The 24,857-nt window shown below is 39.8% G+C and overlaps 2 protein-coding genes across 3 annotated transcripts; one reads left to right on the top strand and one right to left on the bottom strand.

Moving 5' to 3' along the window:
* Positions 1–72: 72 nt before the first annotated feature.
* Positions 73–19,369, bottom strand: LOC306880997 (calponin-1-like). 2 transcript variants are annotated; one of them, XM_079434796.1, is made up of 7 exons: positions 19,063–19,369; positions 3,780–3,901; positions 2,970–3,036; positions 2,701–2,838; positions 2,485–2,601; positions 2,209–2,355; positions 73–1,194 (listed from the first exon to the last, which is right to left on the bottom strand). In XM_079434796.1, exons 1-7 carry the CDS (start codon positions 19,117–19,119, stop codon positions 856–858), a joined length of 987 nt encoding a protein of 328 aa, XP_079290922.1. In that variant the 5' UTR covers positions 19,120–19,369; the 3' UTR covers positions 73–855. The 2 variants fall into 2 exon arrangements, with proteins under 2 accessions (XP_079290922.1, XP_079290921.1); XM_079434795.1 differs by having other exon boundaries at positions 80–1,194; positions 2,485–2,838; positions 19,063–19,243.
* A 3,341-nt stretch (positions 19,370–22,710) lies between these two features.
* On the top strand, positions 22,711–24,507 carry LOC306881251 (TLC domain-containing protein 4-B-like; the record flags this gene model as incomplete). Its single annotated transcript, XM_079435256.1, has 6 exons — positions 22,711–22,871; positions 22,971–23,060; positions 23,196–23,254; positions 23,846–23,940; positions 24,025–24,098; positions 24,189–24,507. The coding sequence occupies exons 1-6, from the start codon at positions 22,717–22,719 to the stop codon at positions 24,505–24,507; spliced, it is 792 nt and encodes a 263-aa protein (XP_079291382.1). The 5' UTR covers positions 22,711–22,716.
* Between the last annotated feature and the right edge of the window lie 350 nt (positions 24,508–24,857).

Raw genomic sequence — 24,857 nt, 5'->3', positions numbered from 1 at the left:
CCAGGATGGATTAAGATATAAAACTGGTGGGGCTGATGAATGGCAAATAAGTTAAAGCACAGAACAAAAAATAAATGTAAATATAATGTATTGAAATGTGTGAGAAAACATTACATTTAGCAGACACTTTTATCCAAAGCAACTTACAAATGAGGACAACAGAAGCAATCAAAACCAACAAAAGAGCAACAATATGCAAACGCTATGACAAGTCTCAGTTAGCCTAACGCAGTACACGTAGCAAGTTTTTTTTTTTTTTAAATGAAAGAAAACAAGTAGAAAAAAAGCTAGTTTTTCTAGGTAGAAAACCTACTGATAAACCTGAAAGACTTATTGATTTAATCAGAATGACAACAGACTTGACTTGGAAATTAAAAACTTTATTCATTAAAAAAAAAAAAAAAAGCCATTCAACAGGACTGATGTCTCTATTGAGTATTACTGGCAATAAATACAAGACAGTCGAAAAGAGGGGGATTGATCAAAAAGTCATGAGTTTGTCTAAAAATACAAAGGTCTATGGCACAATTTTAAAATGATTTTAAAAGCAGGAAGTTAAAAAAAACAAGTAGTTAATATGCCATGAATGACATTTGACAAACACACTGCTTCTCTAACCCATCTTGACTTTTAAAAAGGGCCAAACTTTTTTTAAAAAAGGGCAAAACAATACTATAGACTATAGTCTATTGTCTAACTAATAAAATACTGTATTATGAGAGGGCCGATGATATAGGAAACACTCCTCTTAACATCTGTTTCTTGTTATGTATAAAAAGGCTAGCGAGAGAAAAAACAACTCGCTCTGTTTATGTGAGGATCCAAAAATATTCATCTGTGCTGTAAGCTTGCAGTTTAATAGTCAATGCCGTGGTCATAGTTGCCTCTGTATTCCTCGTGGTAGTCTGCCTGGTACTCGTCTTGATATTCTCCTTGGTATTCAGCCTGGTAGTCGCTCTCGCTGATCTCTGAGCCATTGGTGCCGGTGCCCTGGCTGCCATTGCTGTGGATGGTGGGTTCGGCACAGTATTTGGGATCATATATCTGTCTGCCCAGCCCGTACACGCTCATGCCTTTCTGAGAGGCCACCTTGTTGGTGCCCATCTGCAGCGAGATGGTGGAGTTGTCCAGTGGCTGGACAGCCACTTTCTGGTCAAAAATATCCCTCCTGGTGCCGGGGGCCAACATACCAGCCTGAGGAATAAAGTGAAAACTAAAGTTGGGAATCCAATGACTAAAATGTCTTAAGGCAACGGGTATCCACCTGTGCTCCCAGATGGACAAAGTCCCACAGAGTTTCATGCCATCCCAATTAAACACACCAGAACCAGCTAACCAAGCATCACTAGAAACTTCTAGGCAAGTATGTTTGGAGTAAGAAGGAGCAGAACTCTGCAGAACATTGGCCCACTAGGAGCAGGATAGAACAGCCATGTCTAATGGTGGGGTCACATTAGCGAACCTTCTGCGAAATTTTGTGGTCAAAGTAGGTCCATCATCAATGGTGTAGCAATGCAACTACTAGAGATCACTTCCAAAACAAGCTTTAAACTGGTGCATTTGCATGTTAAAATTTTAAAGTTGAATGCAATGTGAAATACAAATGGTGGAAATGTTTCGCCTCACACGTTCCTCATGTGAAATTAAAGACTGCATGGATTCCTATTCAGGTGACTGTATTTTGTCACCGTACAAAGGTATAATTACTCGCACTAGACTGAAGTCAGTTATGATGTTCTTTGGTAATGTAAATATTCTTTGCTCATTTTGAATAACTGAGGAAATGTAACCATTTTAACTGCTCGTCGTCAAACATTAAGAACATTCTTCCTCTCCTGAAAGATTTGCGCATGTCTTCTCAGCGTCATCACAAGCCCCTACTGGCAACTCCTAACCACTTGAGAGACCTCTCGAGCTGTGAGAGCAAGAGTGATTCTTAGATTCTTAGAAATTTCATAACTTGCTTTTATACTTAAGTTTGAAAGTAGGAGTAAATTTCATGAATTCTCAGCAGTTAAGACTAAAATGGCACTTTGAGAAGCTTGATAAATACGGGCCCTGGACTTTCAGGAGAGGAACAGAAACCTCAGATTTAATTACAAACATCTTAGTTTGCTTTTCAAAGAAGACTTATGAGTTTAGAATGGCATGAGATAAATGACTGAATTTAAATATATGGGTGAATTATTCCTTTAAATACACACTCACCTGGCTTGCTCCTTTATTAGTGCCCATCTGCAGGCTGATTGTGGTTTGGTCAAAAGGCTTGTCTGCTTGAGTCTTTGGGTCATACAGATGTCTCCTGGTGCCATAAGCGGTCATCCCAGCCTGACTAGCACATTTATTTGTCCCCATCTAGCCATTGAGAAAACGATTGCGTATCAATATACAAAGCATGAGCGAGGGAATCTTACTGAAGGCATCCCAAGAAAAAAATGGTTTTAAAAGGTTTCCTAAAGCAACAACACATAAGACATTCCTCACCTGCAGTCCAATCACACATTGACCAGCCTTCAACTTCTCATCATCAAAGTTGCGGGCTTGTTTATCTGCATACTTTATGCCAATGTCAACTTTTGTGTCCATACCTTTGGTTTTTGCCTTTGAATGAAAGAACGAAAGTGGTTTTATACCACAAACTCCAAATCCAAACATCTTTCTTTCATCATCTCCATTCAAGAAGTTTTGCACCAAACTCACCATGCTGGCCAGAGCAAGAAGTGTGGTCTGGACTTGAGTCATATTCCCATTCTCAAACAGATCGTTGGCCTCAAAGATGTCATTAGGCTTCAAGCCATAAGAAAGAATGGCTTTGATGAAGTTTCCCAGGTTCTCAAGCTTTAGTGAAAAGAATAAGACAAGTGGCTTTGCTATTATATTTTTACATTAGGAATAAAACTGACTTGGGTTAAAAAAAATAAAAAATAAAAACATTGAAATAATGCAATACATAAACAGGTCTTCCTTACCTTGTGCCAGTTAACTTTGGAGTGGTTGATTTTTTTAATGGATCCAGGTTGAAATTTATTAATGAGCCTATGAGAAAGACCAAATATTACATCTTCTAAGAGAGACTCAACTTATAGTACATGGTCTGATTTTGCAGTGCACACTACCGTTCAAATGATTAAGGTCATTAAATTGATCTTATTTGTCCAAAGTCCACAAGAAAATTATTATTAAATATGAAACTTTTTCTGAAAAATTATGTGACACTGAAGACTGGAGTAATGACTGCTGAAAATTCAGCTTTGCCATCACAAAAATAAATGTAATAAATATATTTATAAATTCTAAAATGTATTCAAATAGAAAACAGAAATTGTAACTTTAACAATATAAATTTTTTTACTGTATTTTTGATCAAAACTGCATCCTAACCCTTTGTAAGCATAAAAGACTGCTTAAAAAAAATCATCTTTTGAAAGGAAGGTGTAATGATGATGTAATACCAAGATTACATCATGTCACAACATTTCTTCCCATTAAAAGGCTCTAAAGGAACATTGTGGAAAGTTCTCTTGAGGGCAACAGCAAACAAAAGAAGGTGTGGACACAGTTTAAGCTTGGCAGAACTGTGTTATTTTTTTTGCGTCTCATGCCTGAATATTAAAATCACCCCACATTTTGGCGTGTTGTTGGGTTACAATAAACAAGACAAAAGGTTACAGGTGGGCTGAAAGTCATTGTTTAGAGCCAAACAAACACTCAGCCATCTGCCCTCCAATGTTTTGAGCTCCTAATCAAGCTGAAACGCACATCATGCCTCGCAGACTCACTCGCACAGTATGACGCCATCCTTCAATCCCATCTGGAAATTTTCTCCGATTGGCATGCCCGTTACATCCTCAATCCAGTACTTCAGCTCCTCCTCCTTCTGCAGGTCGTACTTCTGAGCAATCTACAGGGACCAGAAAGAGAGACTGAAAACTCTTGCTTCCTTAAACAGTTTCTCCATGTGTAATCCAAGGCCTGCCATACAAAGACACATATTCCAACAAGACTCAATTCTTTCCTTAAATTAAATTTGGGGGTTTTAGAATCAGTATGAGTCAATGTCATATTTCAATTGCACACCTGCACAAGGACTGCGATTGGGAACCGCTGAGATAGGCTAATGAAAAGTGAAGTACCAAAGGTATGTTCACTGGTGACTCTTTACCTGTCTGGAACTGAGAACATGTGCATTCAACACACAAGGAAACTTTTGCACAGTTTCAATTCATGAATTCATAAACGTCCTAAACAAAGGGGTTTTGAGCATGCAGGTACTGTCATGTTTTAAGGTTTGCTTTGGAAAACATCTCCTCTTCGTCTCTGGGTATTTTGTGCAATACTAGAGCCAAGTGCAGTAAGATGGACAGGAAATTACAAAGCATTGCTCCATCTGTGAACTCTGGCTTCAGAAGCAGATCCAGACACCTGTCAGACCTCATTACTGCCATCCAGCAAACAGAAAAATATTGAAAGAGCTTATCTTGTCTGCAAAAAAACCTCCAACAATGTGTAAATAGATATGGTTTAAATAATGTATAACTACAAATAATTTATAAGTGAAATCAAGTCACTTCATGTTTGAATAAAAAGGTAGTCCTTCCTTTCATTGTCACTTTAAGGTTCATTTCCTTCAACAGGTCTGGTCTTGAATCAATTGTAAATGAGTTGTAAAACATATTCCATCAACCAAACAAATGAGGATTGGCTCCTAACTTCAACTGAATGTCATGCTGAATGTCTGAGGATCCAAAGAGGTGACAGGTTGGAGCATGTCTGTTTTACTGACAATTCTGTTGTCCCCTTTAAGAAATGTATGACAATTGGGAAGTTTCCTTTGTATTACAATTTTTACAAAGCTTAACATTCATAAAAATACACTTTCAAAAGGCACAAAGCTTTGACTGGCCCTTTTAAAAATTCTTCATAAGTGGACAAATAGAGCATAACAGCGGCCACCCCTTGATTCAAGAGGCCTGTTTTTCCATTCATTTTCTCCACAGGCATTTCAATCAATTCTTTAATAAACCGTTCAAAGCCATGAACCAAACCAATCAACTATAACACTACAAACTTTGATTTAAAGGTCAAACTAAGATGTTACTGCAGAACACTAATAATTCCATTGATTTAAAAAAATAATAAAGGAATTATTTGGTTGCAGCCAAGCACTTCTGCCTTCATTTCCATGGCAACAGTGATTTCCCTAATTGGTGGCTTACTAGTAGTTCTTTAATAGGATTTCGGCAATTCAACTTTTTAAATTTTCTTCTTTGAAATCATTCTCCCTAAAAAGAAAACGAGAGGGATTTTCACTTTGGGTACACAGCTGTTGTGCTCTACATCCTATTGTCATCTTTTACTTCAGCTGTCTGTCAACATTACGACAACGGGAAATGGGTCTGTGAGAGAAACAACAGCAAATCAGAGGGCCTTCCACGTGTCACTGTGAGTACAGCCATCATTCTTTAAAGGTCTCCTGGTAGATATAATTGAACAACAGATGGATGACAAGCAGAACTTGAATTGAGACCATATACCCCATTATTAAAGTGCTATTGTAAAGTCTCCTTAAACAGAAAAAAAAAAAGCGAGAGATAGTCATCACTTACCACACAATGCCTCAGGTGTCACAGTTATCAATGTGGACATCCTTCAACACTACAGCATAACACAACCCACAACATACACTGAAAACAAACCTCACCAGAGCAGGACAAAGCTCAAAACAATCAACCTGTATGTTTCCTCCCATCTCACTTTACAACAAAACTCCCCTTGAGAGCTGACGGACATCCTGTGCCTTTATATGGTGCTTCTCACAGCAACCCCAAACACTTTCCAATCAACCTAAAATGAAATAATCTCCAAATATCTGTGTATAACTTATTTGCTAATAAACTGTATTTGTAATAACTTGTTATCCTTGCATCAAAATCAATTTATGACAGTGTAAAGATAGCAAATCAGATTACTTTTGCATATAAAAATGAGAGCTGCCCAAAATCCAGGTGCCATATTGGTTATGAGACATTATTAATGCTTTTAAGTTTACTATATTAGTCAATACTGGATAATTTTTTATGATCATTTTCCCTAATTTCACATTTAGATTACTTTTGTATCATCTAATTTACTTAACACTAATGTAATCTACAGAAAATCTCAATTAACATTCATCTTTCATACTGCACTTTATAATGTTGTGATGCCAACATTCTATTTAAAACCAGATAGATTCTAGTATTTTTATTTTCATTTAATTAGACAATGTTGTGGAACTGTTATAAGGGGCATACCAAAAATATTTATTGGCACTGGCCATGTTTAATTCAGGTGCACCCCGAGTTAAAGTATCTTCTCAACTTTTCATAATACTCAGAGTTTTCAGAGGACTCAAGCAACAGAACCATTACAATGGAAGAGAGAAATGACTTTAAAGCGACAGTATTCACCAGAGAGTATTTGCTGGAATAAAACAAGATATTTAATAATATAAAGGGCCAACAAAAAGTGTGGAGGCCCAAAAGGAGGTTCAAAAACCACATGCACATGAATCCCTCTCAGTGTCCTTTATCATCTCTGGGTGCTCTGCTACTAGACATCAGTGGTGTCTTCACATCCAACTGTCCGCTTGCAATTTTCTGCACAATAGAGCTTGTGTTCCTGAATGTTTACAAGAGCATTTAAAGAAAAAAATAAATTAATTAAAAAAAACAATGTAGGAGTGCATTGGTACATTCTCTGACTTTCAGATAGAGCACATCGGCCCAGAGCAAAGTGTGAACTTCCTGAAGACAGCAAACAGGGAGAACATCTGTATTTGGCCATGTGAGAACAACATGTTGGGAGTTCTGCTGGCCTCATGGACAAAGTCATGTGGAGGGCAAAAACAGTGCATAATAAAAAGAGAGAAACACAGGAAGTACATAAGGTACAGTATATTCAGCCAGAGCTATACAGAGAGAAAGGACCCTGTCTAAAATCCAGTAACACATTTGCTGGAGGAAAGAGAAAAAAGATCTAATGCTGTGAGAGGATTTGGTGAACAGCACAGCCGTTTCTGCTGATCAATTAATTACCCTGTTGCTCTGGAAATGTCTAGCAGACCAAATAATGTGGCAGCGAGGTCTCTGATGTATATACAGACTACAAGATATGTTTGGAGAACAACTGGTTTATATGACCACTAGTCCACTACATATTGAAACCCTGAAAAGCAAGGAGAACAGTCTACACATTTATAGGCCTAGCTATATGAATTTACACTACAGTTCAAATCATTTTGATAAAGTATTGGCTTTAATCATTAAGGATTCATTAAATTGATCAAAAGTTACAGCAAAGATATTTATACGTTAGATGTAAGATTTCTATTTCAAATAAATGACTATTCAAAGAAACCTGAAAAACATTAATCTTGGTTTCCACAAAAATATCAAGTAGCACAACTGTTTTCAACATTGATAATTGAGAATAAGACATTTTTCTTGATCAGCAAATCAGCATATTCAAATGATTTACGAATGATTATGTGACACTAAAGACTGGAGTAATGATGATGAAAATTCAGCTTTACATCACAGAAATAAATTACATTTTACATATATTAAATCAAAACAATGTGTCACTCTAAGATACTTTATATATTTTATATACTGTACAATATATTCTACATATTTAAATTAAAACATGACTGCAAATTAGAAAATTGCGATTTCAAAAGTTGACAATTAAACAATTAATGACAGGTACTTGATTGTATGATTTGGCAGGAATTTTTCTGATTTTGTACCACTTTTCAAGTATTAAATATGAGTTTAAGTAAACTATCTTCAAACACACACAAAATATAATGTCAGTAATGGAGTGTCCTACAGTAAGCTCTCTTCAGATATATGCATGGCCCAGTTGAAATGCTAATGAAAGTCAGCTGTGGTCAAGTGTCCTCACACCTCTGCAGATGGCACAGGATTCAAGAAAGCATCACCCCACTGCGGTTTACATTGTTTATCCACCCTCCCACTCATTCTGACTAAACACACACTCACTCTCTCTCTCTCACACACACTCTTCATGAGATACATAGTGTGATGGGAATTGGGAATACTCCTGAATAGACTTAAAGTGACCAACCGCAGACACTAGGGTTATATGTGCACCAGATGGACTGTCATTAGTAGCCTACGGGTAACGGCTTTAAATAAATAAAATACTATACACTGTACTATACACAAATGAAATGAGTTCATTTAGCTCAATATATATTTGTGATGTGAACTCAAAAGCTAATTAGGTTAAGCAGAACTCAATCTAAATAAGTTACTATAAATTATTTAAATCTATTATTATCATACAGTCTATGATTATTACGTCTAAATGGCTGACCAGAAAATATTTAAAAGAAATATGAGCTTAATTCATGATTTCGAACATTGTTTTTCGAGAAGTCACGTTTGTACAACATAGGGCTGTAAGTTATTATGCTTCATAGCTTTCATAACTAATTAAATAACTAAGCCATAATATAATAAATACATAAACCTATTTCATATTAAGCATAGATTAAACCTTTTAAATTAATTTTACTCGAGACAAAATATTATCCGGGTGTTTTTCAAAATCAGTCAAGTCCGCTCACCCCCACTGTCTGCAGTTCGCTCAGTCACAGCCGGTCACGGAAAATAACAGGTAAGCATTCAAACTTCTTTATTCCTGTTTAAAGCACTTTTGAACGTTTTGTGTTTGGTCAACTTTATTTGAAGATTAACCAGCTCAGTTATCATAATGCGTGGAACATTAGCTAGCAAAGCAAAGAGCTAACGCGCCATTACGTCAAAGTTATCAACGTCAAGTGTTAAATATGCAGTGTTATACACAACAGTTTGTCAGTGGTGGTAAATTAAGAATTTCTTTTTTTTTTGTGGTATCTCACAGCAAGACGCAAACACGCAAATTGTATTTTTAAACTAGAGACGGCCGACAGACCATCTTCCTCATCTGTAACCGTCACTCGCGCCACAGATCTGAAGCAAGGTAACGTTAAAGCAAACACACATTCCCTGTATCACAATACGTTTAAACTTTGTTAACCGTTATTTATTATCTTCTTTGTCAGTTTCATCTAGAATATCCATGCAATGCCGATCAAGTTTACTAAATCCGCCGAAGCCGGAGCTGAGGAGCATTTATAATGGCTGTTTTGTTAACCTTAGTTAACATTTTACACTGTTGTCTTATTTAAAATTCATACTAATAAATTGTTGTCATGCTTTTGAAATCAATCTTTTCAGAGCAAAGGCAGCGAGGGGTGGTGTGATGTCATTGGCAACAGGACGGCTGCAAAACTAATATGAGCCTAAAATGAAGTAGAATTCACATTAAACAAATTGAAAAATTTAATTTTTCACATTATAAACAGTTATTTAAATACATCGTTCTTCAGTTTTTATTTTTTGATGAATTGCTATTAATGCAAATGTAATGATGACCAGAAGCACAAATGTTAAGACTTCTTGCTTTGGTTTTTCATAAAGATGTCAGGTAATTGCCAATGCTAAGTTTGTAGTGGTTGAAAGTTGTCTTCATATTAGGGCTGGGCGATATGGCTGAAAACTGTATCACGATATCAGTGTTTCATATCGGTCGATATCGATAATTATTGATTTTTTTTTAAGGTGGTACATCAAGTTCGTGGTATTACCAGTCTTGGCGGGGACGACGGTCTTGCATAATTTGAAGACGACATTTGGTCTGACTACTAATATCCAAAAAACTGCCATACTGGCGAGCTGACTTTCTCTTTTATTTACAATTTTCTCGCTCGCTGCGGCACTCATTTTCTGCTTATGAAGAGGAATCCAGCAGACCAGCCAATAGGGTCTGGCTGCAGACGTGCCTCTCAGCCGCGCGTGCGCACTTAGACACGAGACAACGATATGGCGCAACCAAACATGATACTGTTACATGATTGGCTGTTAGCGTGTCACTCCCTACGTTGCTAGGTTACCAGAGAGCGAGTGCCTTTGTTAATGCAACCAAACTTGCTTCGCAGCCTTTGTTTTCTTCCGACGAAGAATAAAAAATATTGAACGTTTTATCGAACACATTTTTTATTGATATCGTTCACGTGTCTATCGCGATACATATCGTTATCGTTTTATCGCCCAGCCCTACTTCATATAATTCATAAAAATAAGCTATCCATAAATGTTGCTTAATTGCGAGTTAAATTTCTCTAATTTTGTGTTTTGTCTTCATGGTCAATAATGGCGTCATTCAAGCTATGATCCTGGCAGATCTACTACTATCTGAAAAGATTTTTTTCAAGACACACAAGGTAGGACACATGACAGGACAACTTTATATTTACTTGGCAACATTTTAACCTTTTAGCTGAGATCAGCAGAAATGACTGAATAGTTGAACATTTGAGTTGTCCTAAATGGATAGTAGGGGTGTGCAGCAGAGCCATTATTTGTATCTGTGACAATCTCAGAATTATTTGTATCTGTATCTGTATTCGGATGGATCCGGAAGTAGGCGTGGGTTAAACTGGAAGTTCGTCAAATTACATGGAAATACCATTTTAAAAGCAAATCGGTTTGATTCGTAGTTTTCATTTAAAAAATATGCATTGTATAGGCTAACTAAAGAAAGTATTATTTTTTATTATAATTATGACTTTGTAAATATGTTCTATTTAAAACTACAGAAAATGTTGATCAAAAGAGAACAATAACTTTATTCTTGTTTTCCAGTGAAACTTGTACAATTTACGAGTATTTTATCAACAGAGCACAACAAATTATTTGGACCCTCCAAAAGCCTTAACCAAACATCGCTTTTCTTGGTCTTGTATAATTAAATGTTAGGACCGTTTTTAGGATATTTTTGTCAAGTTAGTTGATATAACTCCAGACAAAGCTCTCATTTCTGAGAGACGCGCATAGACCCCAACGCGGCTTGCGCTCATTTCATTCATATAGGCTAGCTTACACTCATTCACTTTACACATCCAGGCCCATAGCCAGCTGATGAGGTCCAGACCTCCATAAATGTTTCATGTTCAAAAGTTAAATTTGAATTTATATATAGTTTCGTTTTTTTTATTAAGTTAATTTAGAAAAACGTTTGGAGCATTTTGCGTTCGTTAAATAATTTATTTTTCTTTCTTAAAGTAACGACCAAGCGGCCAACGACAGACCGGCAGGGTGATCATAACCATGCTTGATCAATTTAGCCTTCTCAAATCATCAGGACGTGCCTTAAATAAAATCTAAATATACTAAAACAGTTCAAGCATATAACAATGTTTAAACGTTAAACCTAGATAAATGTGCGCTGCATCAGTAGTTCATGGAGGCAGCAGCGCAATCAATTGCAGTTTTTTCAATGGAAACAAATTACGCTATCATTTTTGCTCATAAAAGAAAGAGTAATCCATCATTCGGAACTGTAAAGGGTCTACATTTATTTGTGTGCACTCACAAAACATTTTATAAAATATATAAAATCCTTTTATAAAACAAAGAAAACCATGATGCGCTTTCTGCTGTCTCGTCTTGAACAGGAGCGCTTCACAAAAATGAATTGAAAGTCAGCGAATACATGCCTCACAGACATGATAAATATATCTACAGAAAGCTTTAAATTACCTCTTATCGAAATAAATCAAATCAAAAACAAAAACGCTTTCATTATAATCCGGTAAGATGCATTTCTCTCTAAAGGCACATCTAATGAGGAGATGGCGAGTCAGGATCATCATCTTCATCTTTGCGACACTGACACAGAAAACACTTGTTTATTAGTAGATTAAAATATCTTCTTACTATTCCGCCCGGACACATTGATGGTAATTACCTTTGCTTGGGCTTTACGGAAAGAAAGCTTTATTGCGTGTATTTGAAGCAGAACTCTTCAGCTGCTGACGGCTAAACAACGTCGAGCCGCTCTCAGTCGCGGAATGCTCTCGTGTTGTTTCCAGCGCGGCAATTTTTTCATCACTAAACGATGGATGTCTAAAATATAAAAATAAGGAGAAGCCTAAAACAGGCCCGAGGCCCGGCCCGCGTCTGAACTATGATGGGAAAATTGGCCGAAGCCCTTAGAATCTTCCTAGAAGACTTGAATGAAACCACTTTATTCACATGGATAAACTTGTCTTTAAGCTTAATATTGATTGCCTGGACTTTCAATGGATTGACAAAATGGTGAGAGTTTTAAAAATATCTAAAATGTTGTTCCATAGATGAAGATTTGTATGTTTGGCATGACATGATAGTTGGTAAATGATGGCAATTGTCATTTTGAGGTGAACACTAGGCTGACGCGAAGGAGAAGAATTGTTGAATAAAGTCATTATTTTTTATTTCTTTGAGCACAAAAAGTATTCTCACAGCTTCATAAAAATTGCGGTTGAACTACTGGTGTCCCATGGACCGTTTTAACAGTTTTAATCGACCATCGATAGCTTTTATTGATTACATCGCTTATCAACAATTAATTGACCGTCGATTAATCGTTGACATCCCTAATCCCTAATTAAATATGATGTCCGCTTTGTTTAAATATGATGATATTTGGTGACATACACTAACAAAACTTTTTACTGCATTTAGAAAAAGGGAGCCTGATCAGGTACACAAGGCAGTTGTCGCCATCTTTGCTGTTAAGGAGGAAGAGGGAACATCGTCTTTAAACCCATTGGATATTTTGTTTGTATTTGAAGATGACTGCAAAGTCTTGGGTCAGTGTACTGGTCCTTTTTTTTTTGGAACTAAAGTATTCCGTTAGGTACAGTAGACAAACTACTTAAAGTTTGTATATAAGTACTGTTAATCTTGAGGAAAGCGGTGCTTTTTTTACAGAAAAATTATCCACTGTGTTTCATATTATTTAGCAGTTATTTATTATTAGTATTATTATTATTATATTTAACATTTAAAATGGATTTTGTTAAACATTTCCTTGTTTGTGTGGTTGTTGCTTATTTGGTGAAAAGTCTGATAAGATAGCGTAAATGTTATATTTTTTAATATACAGCCCACTGATTTTGTTTTATGCTTGAAAATATTTATGTTGTGTTTCAATAAATACTTGAGAAAACACTACTGTTCTGTCATGATTTCTTTGTACCAGTGTTTTTTCTTAGTCTTATGTAACTTTATTGCTTTGAGTTCCCTGTCTATACTTCACTCGTACTGCGTCGCTAGACGCTATGGGGAAAACTCCTTTTTCTCCGAGGACTGAAGACTTTTTCAATCACGCAGTGTGACTGCACGGCCATTGGTTCATGCAGTAATAAAAAACGAACCAATGGCTCGTCAGCGGCGCTGCACGAGCCTATGGCGGCAAAGCCCGCCAAAGCCCACCAGAAGAGGCGGGGTCATCTGGCTATATAAGCGGGCACTTCGCCATAGGAAAACAGATCAATTCTCCTTCAGCGACGACGACCATCCCTTTGCTGACACTCGAGACTGGAAGACACTCGCCGTAGAAACGCCTCGCTGCGGATAGAAGCTGCCTTTTCCTCCGAGTCCTCTCGCTGCTCTGCCTGCTCTTCGAGCTGCTCCAGTGACCTGTGCAGATGCCGGCCTCGTCCCCTGCGGCCATCCGGTGAGTCTAAAATCAAATTTCTCTGAAAGAGCAAAATTTCAAGCGACGTTGTTGCAAATGTTGCACTGCGAGTGTGGCTCGCGCAGGGAATTCTGCCCGATGCAGAAGGGCAGTGAGCGCTTCTCCTCTGTGGGCAACGCCCACACAGACTGCGCGTTCACTGAGACAGAATGCTCACTCGAGTATGAGTCTCGCTCTTCTCCACTCGCTGGCAAGGCAACTCCGCTCTTCCGTTTCTCCTCTCTCAGCAAGCTCGGAGAATGAAACTATAGAGCCACGGGGCTAAGTAACCGGTTTTGAGTGATCCCACGCCGGCTCAAGAGCCCGCGTGCTCACTCTTAACATGACGCTCTGATTCGCCGGTGTTTTTACACGTGAGAATCACCGCCCCTCGTTACATGAGCGGCTATATCCTCTTGGGCTGACCGGAGTAGAAAGCCATCTTTGACAGCTTTGCGTGTCCGTGTGAGTCGCTAAAGCTGCTCCCCCACAAACAAGACTGCTTTCGTCGAAAGCCGCCCCTGATTCGCTCGTTATAAGGCGCCACTGCCTTTCCCGCTTTCATGTTCCTCTCCTCCCAGACACCTCAGAGGAAGGAACACTTAACTCGCAGAGCGAAGCGATCAGGATTGAGTATTGCACGCCGGTTTATCTCGTGTGCTCACTTTAATCTGCTAGAGTGTGTTAAATACGCGAGGATCTGCGCTCCTCATCGCACTGAGTGGCACAATCCTTTTATACAGATCTTACAATACTGTGCTGGTTGGCCCCGCCTTCCTCGCTCTCACTCTCTGGAAACAGAGATCGCGGGGCTGAGCGGGCATGCTCGAGTGATTTTGCGTGCTGGCATAGCCCCGCGTGTTTCACTCTGCACACAGCGCTTTGATTTGCCGGTGTGTTTGCACTAAGGATTAGCGCCTCTCGCAGCTCTTTGATCTGCTAGCGCTATTTTCACTATTAACCTGTCCTTGCTGCGCTCGCGGTTATCCTACTTCAACGAAGTTGGCCCCGCCTCCCCTGCTCTCATGTTTCTCCTCTCCCAGTTACCTCGGAGAAGAAATATCAAATCGCGGGATTGAGCGTTCAGGCTTGAGTGAATTTACGCTGGCCAAACCCCCGTGTTTCACTCTCCATACAGCTTTGATCGGTCTTTCCCTGCCTCCCCTCGTCCGCTACGAACGGATCTGATGGGATGCGCGCATCAGTTTTTGATCTGCCAGAGTGTTCACACACAAAGATCATCAGCACCCCTCTTCTAATGAGTGGTTTGATCTTTTTAGGCAGATCGATAGAAAGGGCTGTCATCATGATTATCTCTGTCAGGTTCAGACTCTAGACCCCGCCCACGGGGGGGGTTAACTGCTCTCCTGATGGAAGCATTGAGTTTAGCGCCGCGAAACGGCCTCTGTCATGCTTCCGAACACCCCGTTTAGCTCGGCGTGTCGACGGCAATGTGTCTGTGTACATACTGTTGTGAACTGGGCCCATTCATATAGCCCCCACACAGCCGATCACTGCTATAGTGAGGAAAAATAAAACAAACATTTTCAAAGGAGTAATTTTCTCTTAACAGGTGTGTCGAGTCCCCATACGGCGACTCACCACCCAAATGAATTCCAACACCCTTGCCACACGGGCCGAGGCCTGGCGGGCCATCCCCGGAGTGTCTCGTTGGGTTCTGGGGATTATAGAATGAGGTTATTCACTTAGATTCGCTCAGAGACCCCTGTGGTTCAGAAAAATTTGCTGGAAAAAGGGGGCTGTAGAAACAGTTCCTCCAGCTCAGAGCGAGTCAGGCTTCTACAGCCGTTATTTCCTCGTCCCCAAAAGGGTGGCGGCCTCCGGCCCATCCTCGATCTCAGACATCTGAACCGCGCCCTCATGAGACGGCCGTTCAGAATGACTACACTGAAGCAGATCCTCTCACAAATTCGCTGGATCTGAAAGACGCTTACTTTCACATTCAGATAGCCCCTCCTCAGTCACTTGGACCTGGGACTCAGGATCAATTTGGCCAGGAGCTCCCTGTCCCCCAGCCAACAAACTCGTTCCTGGGGACAGTTTTCGACTCCGTCCACATGACGGCGAAAGTCGCGCCAGATCGGATTCTGGCCATACGGCAGCTCGCGGCTTCCTTCAAGATTGGAGCCTCCTACCCACTCAAATCGTTTCAAAGGATGCTGGGACTCATGGCCTCTGCATCGCCAGTTCTTCGGTTGGGCCTTCTCAAGATGAGACCACTTCAGTACTGGCTGAAACCTCTAATTCCGCCTCATGCGTGGCGTCATGGACGCATTCGCGTCAGGGTGAACCGGGCCTGCGTGTCAGGAAGTCTGGTAGACCTTTGGCAGGGCAGAGGTCGACCTCTTCGCCTCCAAAGACAACTCTCACTGCCAGATTTATTTTTCGAAGAGCGAGGACACGTTGGCCCACGAATGGCCCAACCTCCTTCTATACGCTTTTCCCCTGATTGCTCTGATTCCTCAAGTAATCAGGCGAATCAGGGAATGCAAGCACAAAGTGCTTCTAGTGGCCCCACTCTGAAAGAACCAGCTTTGGATCCCGGAGTTATCTCAGCTGCTAATAGCGGCTCCGTGGCCCATTCCCCTGAGCCGAGACCTCCTCTCTCAGGCGAACAGAACGATCTGGCACCCCCAGCCCGAGCTGTGGCACCTGCATCTATGGGCACTCGATGGGACTCAATAGATCTCCTGAATGCACTTGAACAGGCTAGAGCCCCGTCCACGAGACGCCTCTACGCCTCTAAATGGTCGCTTTTCTCCGCCTGGTGTCAAGCCCGCGGTGAGGACCTGCATGGGACCTGACAACGGTCCTGAGAGCCCTTAAGGGTCCTCCTTTTGAGCCACTACAATCTGCAAGCTTAAAAACACTGTCGCTCAAGACCACTCTGCTACTAGCGCTAACATCGGTGAAGCGAGTAGGTGACTTGCAGGCTCTCTCCGTAAACCCTGCCCGTCTTGAGTTTGGGCCTAACGACTCTAGGTCGTCCTAAAACCAAAACACGGCTATGTCCCTAATGCGCTCTACACTCCGTTTAGAGCCCAGGTTATTACGCTCTCTGCGCTCCCCTCTTCTGAGGAGGACCAAGAGTTCAACCTTCTCTGCCCGGTCAGGGCATTGAGAATGTACATCGAGCGTTCCGCGCCCTTTAGGCAGACGGAACAACCCTTTGTCTGCTTTGGAGGCCGCTCCAAGGGGTCTCCGGTCACAAAGCACAGAATATCTCGATGGTTAGATGACGCTATCGCACTAGCATACTCCTCCCTGGGCCTCCAGAGCCCCATTGGAGTGAGAGCCCATTCCACTAGAGGACATTGCAGACATTTGTGCGGCGGCCGGCTGGGCCTCGCCGTCCACATTTGCCTGGTTCTATAACTTGGATGTCCCAGCTCGGGTTCTCTCTGCTTAGATGGCACACGCCTGTCTTAAGCGGTCCCCTCAGGCATTGCCTGATTCTCCAAGAATGCTCTTGGCCCCATTCCTGGTGCTGAGGCTGTACTTATGACTGTTGAAACGATTTCTAGGCTGGACAGACCTCTAAGAGTTTGGTCCTCATGCCTCCTGCAGGATTCTTCCTGCTCATAATTGGTCCCTCTGAGCCTTATTGCTCAAGGCCAGTTTATGTTTGTCGTTTCTCTTCATGGCATGGCGGGATTGTATTTGTTCCCCATAGCGTCTAGCGACGCAGTACGAGTGAAGTATCGACAGGGAACGTACTCGGTTACTAACGTAACCTCGGTTCACTTAGATACGGGAACGAGTACTGCGTACTATGCCATGCAGCTGCACGACTCAGGTCGTCGCTTCAGTCGAATTGGCCTGTTTTCCTATGGCGAAGTGCCCGCTTATATAGCCAGATGACCCCGCCCCTTCTGGCGGGCTCTGGCGGGCTTTGCCGCCATAGGCTCGTGCAGCTGACGAGCCATTGGTTTGTTTTTTATTACTGCACGAACCAATGGCCGTGCAGTCACACTGCGTGATTGAAAAAGTCTTCAGTCCTCTGAGAAAAAGGAGTTTTCCCCATAGCGTCTAACGACGCAGTACTTGTTCCCGTATCTAAGGGAACCGAGGTTACGTTAGTAACAGAGTACGTTTGATGAACAAACCATTTAAGGCAATCGGTTTCCTCAAACCATTTAAGTAGCCAAGTTGTTAATTTAAGTTGTTTAGACTTAGTTACCTGAATTCAAACTGACTGAGTGGAATAAACTTAAAATGCTTAAGTTCAGTTTACTCTAATAACTGACTGAGCCAACACTAAAAAAATAAGTTAATTTAACTCGATGTAAATGAGTTATAGTACTCTTATTTATTAGTTTTAAAACGTAAATGGTTTAAGGCAATAGGTTTCCTCAAACGGTTTGAGTTACCTTAACTTGTCGGGTTTAGTGTACTTTCTAGAACTATAGGCTAGGTTTGGGGCCTACACAGTTTTACAGACTTTTGATGCAATAAAAAGTTCTGCTGCGTTTGTGACAATAACACACAGAATGGAATCTAAACATGAAGAAATAAAAATAAGAAAGAAAATATCAGTCACTGCAGATGGGGCACATTGCATTCAGAAGAAACGCCTCAGTGTGACGTTTTAACCCTTCCTTCCTGTTTTAAAAATCACAGATGCTGCACGCGCATCACCTCTACTAAAGTTTCCATAACACATTTCCACACAAAGCAGAACAAATTACATCGCTAACATCACTAAACCTTTATTATACACACAGTATCGCTTATTTAGGCTGATAGCGTCATTGTTTAATTGGTTTTACAGTTTTTTTAGTTTCTCTGTATAGACAGCGGCAGCCTCGCTGCTTTCTCTCAAACTGGAGCTCCACCCAGAACTCAACAAAAGACCCCATGACCCAACACACCAGGCAAGCTTTATCAGCCAGAATAACACACGGTAAACTTCATTTGCAGTGAGAGAATGTCAGGTTTTGTAACTTGAAAATGACAAATAGCATCTCAACATGGCGTGAAAAGCGAAACACGTCGCGTGCACAAAAATGAAAGTTTCATTCATTGATTAGTGCAACATGAAACATGGATTATTTCCTACTTTCTACGTGCAGTATGAGCCTTCGTCTTTTATGAGCATTAAAACAAAATGATGCATCGACCCTAAAACCAAAATCTTAGAAGTATCAAATCACATGAATCAGGTGTAAAGGAAACACAATGGCTTTCTCTGAAAACCTACAGAAACAGTGCATTTGCCCATCAGAAGTACGTTTAGTACTAAATTATATGCGGCATTTTTGTTTCTGAACAGGTCTGAAATGCTAGGCAGTTCATTCTAAAGTGAAACAGTTAGACTTTCATGCTTTTGAATCCATGCGTTGCAGTGCGATGCAAAGAAACATAAACGCCATTTCGTCGTTTAACTGGCGTTAAAGTACACAAACTATAAACTCATTCAAACCTTACCTTACTTCTCACTTCAGCAGATAAACCATATGCAGGGCCCTTGTTGAACTGAGTCATTGTCTTTTAATTTACGTCGATTCGAACTAAAGAAATAATCAGAAACCCCCCGGTTTCTAATTCGGCTCCTCTTGTTCGAGAAAAGATGCTTTACACAACTTAAAAAAAAGGCCACAGATATGTGAGTTTAGGCTGCTGAGCGGATGCACTGAACTCTTTCTCTTCAGCAAAGTAATTAAAGAGCAGCAGAAGGTCTGCTGAGGTTGAGCGATTTACGAATTCTACTACGTCGAAGACTTACGTTATGAATATTAATTAGGTTGCGTGACGCAACATAGTGTACCTTCCTGATTGGCTAAAATGCAGATGTTAGTTTGTGGCCCTAGTGAAATGGCTAAGGTGGAAGTTTAGCTTATGAATATTAAGTAGATTACGTGCTAAACGCTACAGGAAGGTGCCAATTGCAACGTCGGCTGACTCTATTAATATTCATAACCTAAAGCCCTCACGAGGTCTAGACCTTGATTTATTTATTTTTATTTTTTTGTGGAGTTCAGTCTCCTCACCATGTGTTTCCTGAGCCTCTGTGTCCTGAGACACTGCTGTCCATTAACAGGAAACAACACTGAAGATTCAATGCCAGAAAGAATTCATCCAAGATATTAAGCAAATGTGTCTCCCCTTTTGAAATCCTCCTTGGTCATTTTTGGGTTCAGCATTCAATGCCACATCATGTTATACTATAATTACTGTTATCATCATCTGAAATGTCTTTAACTTCTGAAGACGAAAGATGTTGTGTCAGTGCAGACATATAAAACTGTTTTCAACCCTGATTTATAATGAAAATGGAAAGTACCATCATGCTTCAAGACTTGCAATTAATTAAAGACAAGTCAAAACATGCATTCTAATGATATATGGCTCATGTTTAGCCCATCACTATAGTGATCAAACAAAGAAACTGTCGGAAAACAAGGTGTGTTTGTCATTGTAAGTGATTGTTCCCAGACTTTTATTTTAAGACAGGAAAAGCACAAGACCTATTTCCACTTCATAACAGTACTGTGGTTAACCCTGAATAACACTTACTTCTAATAAATGCATATGGGAAATAGCATTTATATCAGTAATGTATGGAAGCCCATTTCCACCACATAAGAAAAAACAAACAAACATGATTTTGGTAAATCATAATTATAAGATAGGAAGTGTAAAGTAGCTTTTTATGCAATAGGTACTTATTTCTTCTTAATTTCTAACATACTAAGTCTTCATAATTATGACTTAGTATGTTAGAAATTCAAGCTTATAATTAAAAAAATATATATATCTTTAAAGTATGACTTATCTCATAATATCGACTTTGTCATATTATGACTCGTACGTTTGACGCTGTCACATTTTTGTCATAATTTAGATTTTTTTATCTCATTATTTCAACCTCTTATGTCATAATGAATGATTATGATTGTCTTATGTGGCCGAAATGGGCTTTCTTAGTAGCAGTAACAGAAGTAACAGTAGTAACAGATAGTAATACAATAGTATTAGAACAATAGTAACAGAAGAGCATTTGGCATACATACTCAATGGTTATAAATGTATTAGTATGTTTAAACTCATTATAGTATCTTATCAGGATATGTTTGCAGTCTTCCAGTAAATCAACAGGTTATACGAAAACCATTAATATTTCACACGAGACATAAAAAAGGGATGTTTTGTCAGCAACAAAAATCCCCCATGTTCCTGTATCTCCGGTAAAAGTGTCTGGAGTGTTCATTGCACTTGGCCTCTGCAGCAAGCACTGAGTTGGCTATTAGTTTCCATTGTCCTATTATGCAACCCAGAGCTGATAAAGTGAGAAGAATATATTCTATTGCAATACACATTTAGATACAACGTCCGTTTTATTTTCCATGAGCAGAACTCTTCTGGGGCGAATGGTTCATCAAACAGGAATGCCTCATTGCTTTATGCCTGAGGCACAACATGCAGAGGGACTCAACAACAACAACAACAACTGTGCTTTAGAGGGGGATGGGAGGTTATTACCTGAAGCTGCAGGGCAAGACTAACCACACTGCCCTAAACTTGCTCCATTATGCCTCTAAATACAAGAAACCCCCGGAGTGTTACTGTTGGAGTTATTTTAAATTAGGTTAGGGTTTATTTTGTTTGGTAATATATCTGGATTAAGCTGATGGTCAGGCTGAGGATTCAGGAAATTGAGGACAACAGGGCTGCCCTTGCTAAATATACAATATTCATTTACCAATAGTGTCCTTGTTTTGACTTTATCACCCACCCTTTCATGGTCTAACACAAGCTCTTTTGCTACCATGAAGAGAAAAAAGTTAGCCAGTTGGATGTCTCACTCCATCTAGTGGTTCCTCTATGCCATGAAGTTAATTTAGGATTCAAAGATAAAAAAAAAAATACACTGGGAATCTGCACACAAGAGAAGGCACTTACTGAGTTAATATGGAGAGTGGAGAGGGAGAAGGCACAATCTCTCCGCCATCCTCCCCTAGATGAACACCTGAGATTCACAGATCTCTGAAACCCTGCATTTATCCTCGTGTCCAGCTGTGTGCATGCACACTCTCCATGGCCAGTTCAACATGGGTCTTTCATAACGGAAAGGGTAAGTCTGATCATGCATTATATGCTTATTGAATTATTTTTTTAAGGACGCATGCAAGAGAAAATGAATTTGCTTGAACCAATGAATCTGACAAAGAAAATGATAAAGATAGCATGTCCTACTGCTTTGTTACCTGATTATTTGGCCCTTTTACTCCTACTGTGCATATATAATGCACATACACACTCACATTTTTTTTTTTAATCTCTGCATTTCTCCTCTTTTCTAGTTTGCTTCCAAATCTAGTTGTCAAATACACATGGCAATGCATATTACAAATATTGTTGGCTCCTTGACAAATTGGTTTTGTTCCTCTTTTGTGAGTCACTTCAGATAAAAGCATGTTCTAATATAACTGTACATTTCAAAGAAACTGTAGAACTCAAATCTGACAAGGTCACACCGGCTTGACTTCCTTCTACTATCAGTTACTAAAAGCACTGAAGCATGATGTCTTTTTCAAGGGTACGAGGACAAAGCAGGGGAGTGGTCGTGTCCCAGTGGACCACAACAATGCCACATTGATCACACACATTGATTTCCTGCTGTTTCATTTCGATCGGTGTCCATACTGCAGAGATGTATAGCTGGAGTAACATGGACACGCTCCCCTCAGCCAGCATAAAAGTTAGTGTATGCAGCACAAACCCACACAATCAGCTGTTTCCTACGGGACGCCAAGATCTCTGGGACTCGGTTGCATTTCAGACGTGTCTGAGTCGGCTGACCTCTGGATGTCTGTGTGGCTGTGTCAGCACATATGCAAATGATTCTGTATACTGGGGGATTTGGCAGTAGAGAGGTACTGCGGCAGCTCAGGTGATGACTGGGCTTTTATGCTTGCAACTGGTCTGGAGTAAGATTCATTTGGTTTTGTTAAAGAGTGCTTGTGGGGTGGTGGGGGATCATTATGTGTCGGGCTGGGGGGTTTGTCAATGGGAGAGTTATTGCTGAACGTTCGCCGCCGTCTTGCTCTCGTCTCTTTCTTTCTCTAGGGCTCAGCAGGCATGGAGCCTCTCAGCCTGCAGGTGCTGGTGGTTGTAACAGGGAGCTTCTTGGGCTTTCAGTGGCTGTTCCACAGAGGTAGCCCTTGGGTGTCTGAGAAGCTCTGCAAAGGCTTCCTGAGGCTCAGCCCTACACAAAGGACAGAGTGGAACTCCAGGTGTCAGAATTATCTTCTAAAAGCATGTGTTTTATTATGCACTCTTACCTAAAGTTAGAAGATCTATAAACTCTCACTGTTGTTGTTGTTTTCTCAAAGGGCCGTCTCAACAGTACACGCCTTGGTTGTGGGACTTTTCTGTCTCTACATATATATCTTTGATGAACCTATCCAGAAAGACCCAGTCTGGTGAGGATTTGAGGATGCAATCCATTACAAATGCATAACGGTTTCTGTCTAGAAAGTACAGTCTGGGCTTGATGTTTTTGGTGGATTTACAAACACAATTGTTTTTCTTATCTAACCTCTAATTTGTGTTTACAGGGGAGATGCCACACTGGTGAAGCTAAATGTGGCCGTTACCTCAGGCTACCTTATCTCAGGTGGGTGGAGGGCTAAGGATGTGATGCTATATCTATTAATTGATGCAAAAGTTCATACATGGTTTGAATACATTTCTTGCATGATGGGCATTTTTGTCATATTTCAATTAAAATAAATTTTAATATTTTAATTTATGTTTCAGAGTAATAATTTATTTTTAATAATTATATATATATATATATATATATATATATATATATATATATATATATATATATATATATATGATTCAATACACCTATTTGATGATCATTTTTATTTCTGAATTAAAATTCATTTTGGGGGTATAAAGTAAATAATTGTCCTGATATCATAATAAACAAAAAAGGCTGCATTAAAAAGTGAAAAAGGAAATCATATTTAGTGTTTTGTCATGATATTTTATTATTTCATAGAGTGAAACATTTTAAGAAAATGGTTTCACTGCTTCATTAATTAGTAATTAATAATTTTTGTAAAAAACACTTTTGTTTATTGTTTGCAAATATTGATTAAGATGTATTTAAATACATTATTGTATTTAAGGTCAAATGAAAATATGTTTTCGCTTTTAAATTGATGGATACACAAAGAAAATGTTGCTTTTTCAGATCTCCTGCTCATGTTTACTTCATGGGAGTCTATTGGAGAGAAATATTTCGTCATGCATCATTTTGCTGCTCTCTATGCATACTACTATGTGCTGGTAAGATGTTGTCAGCTGGTCTGGAGTACTATTAGTTCCTCAAGATCTCCAAGGTCATTTTGTGTTTTTTTTTTAATTTTGCAGAGTCAAGGGATATTGCCTTACTTTGCTAATTTCCGCCTGCTTTCAGAATTCTCCACCCCCTTCGTGAACCAGCGGTAAGTATTACCTAAAAATCCATCTAAAACATTCAATGCAACTGTTACATGAGCTCATTTTTAAATTGCATTATTTTTGATGTCTTTCAGTTGGTTTTTTCACATATTGGGCTACCACAAACTTTCCAAACCAAGTCTGGTTAATGGTGTTGCCATGGCATTTACATTCTTCTTGGTGAGAATCGCAGTCATTCCAGGCTACTACAGCCATATGTACTCGGTCTTTGGTACGGATGACTTCTACCGGTTACCTCTGGGGGGCCGCAGTGCCTGGGTTATTTCAAGCGTGTCTTTGGATGTCATGAACATCATGTGGATGCGCAGAATCATCCGCGGATGTCTCAAAGTCCTTCGCTCGGCCTGGTCAAGAAAAACAGGAACTGAGATGGAAACTAGAAAGACAGACTGACATGGAGATACAGACAGAAAATGAACACATCAGCACAAAAACCTTTCATGCCCAACCTTATGCTGGAGTGCAAATGCCATATATGTTTTGTTATTCCTACTACTGTAATGCTGTGGCATCATAGTTGTGAGAAACCATTTATTGTTTTAATAATGACAGACATGATGTCATCAAATATGGGCTCAACTGCAGGAATTCAATCACAGGCGCCCCTTTACATTTTAAGAAATCAGGTGATGAAGAGGCATGAGACTGATCACATCAATCAGGACAACAGTTGTGGTTGCACTATTTATTATAAAGCTGCTATTATGATCAACCAACTTGCCTTTATGAATGCAATTAACAAA

The sequence above is a fragment of the Barbus barbus genome (assembly GCF_936440315.1).
Source record: "Barbus barbus genome assembly, chromosome: 15".
NCBI classification, from domain to species: Eukaryota; Metazoa; Chordata; class Actinopteri; order Cypriniformes; family Cyprinidae; genus Barbus; species Barbus barbus.
Note: the sequence above shows the minus strand (reverse complement) of the source record. Positions and strands in the feature narration are given on the sequence as shown.

Excerpts from the sequence above, each read along its gene's own strand:
- LOC306880997 (XM_079434795.1), bottom strand. The coding sequence starts at position 19,119 with ATGACTCAGTTCAACAAGGGCCCTGCATATGGTTTATCTGCTGAAGTG. Across the intron at positions 3,037-3,779 it reads GATGGCGTCATACTGTGCGA|GCTCATTAATAAATTTCAAC; the intron begins GTGAGTCTGCGA and ends TCTTTCTCATAG. Across the intron at positions 1,195-2,208 it reads CTAATAAAGGAGCAAGCCAG|GCTGGTATGTTGGCCCCCGG; the intron begins GTGAGTGTGTAT and ends TTTATTCCTCAG.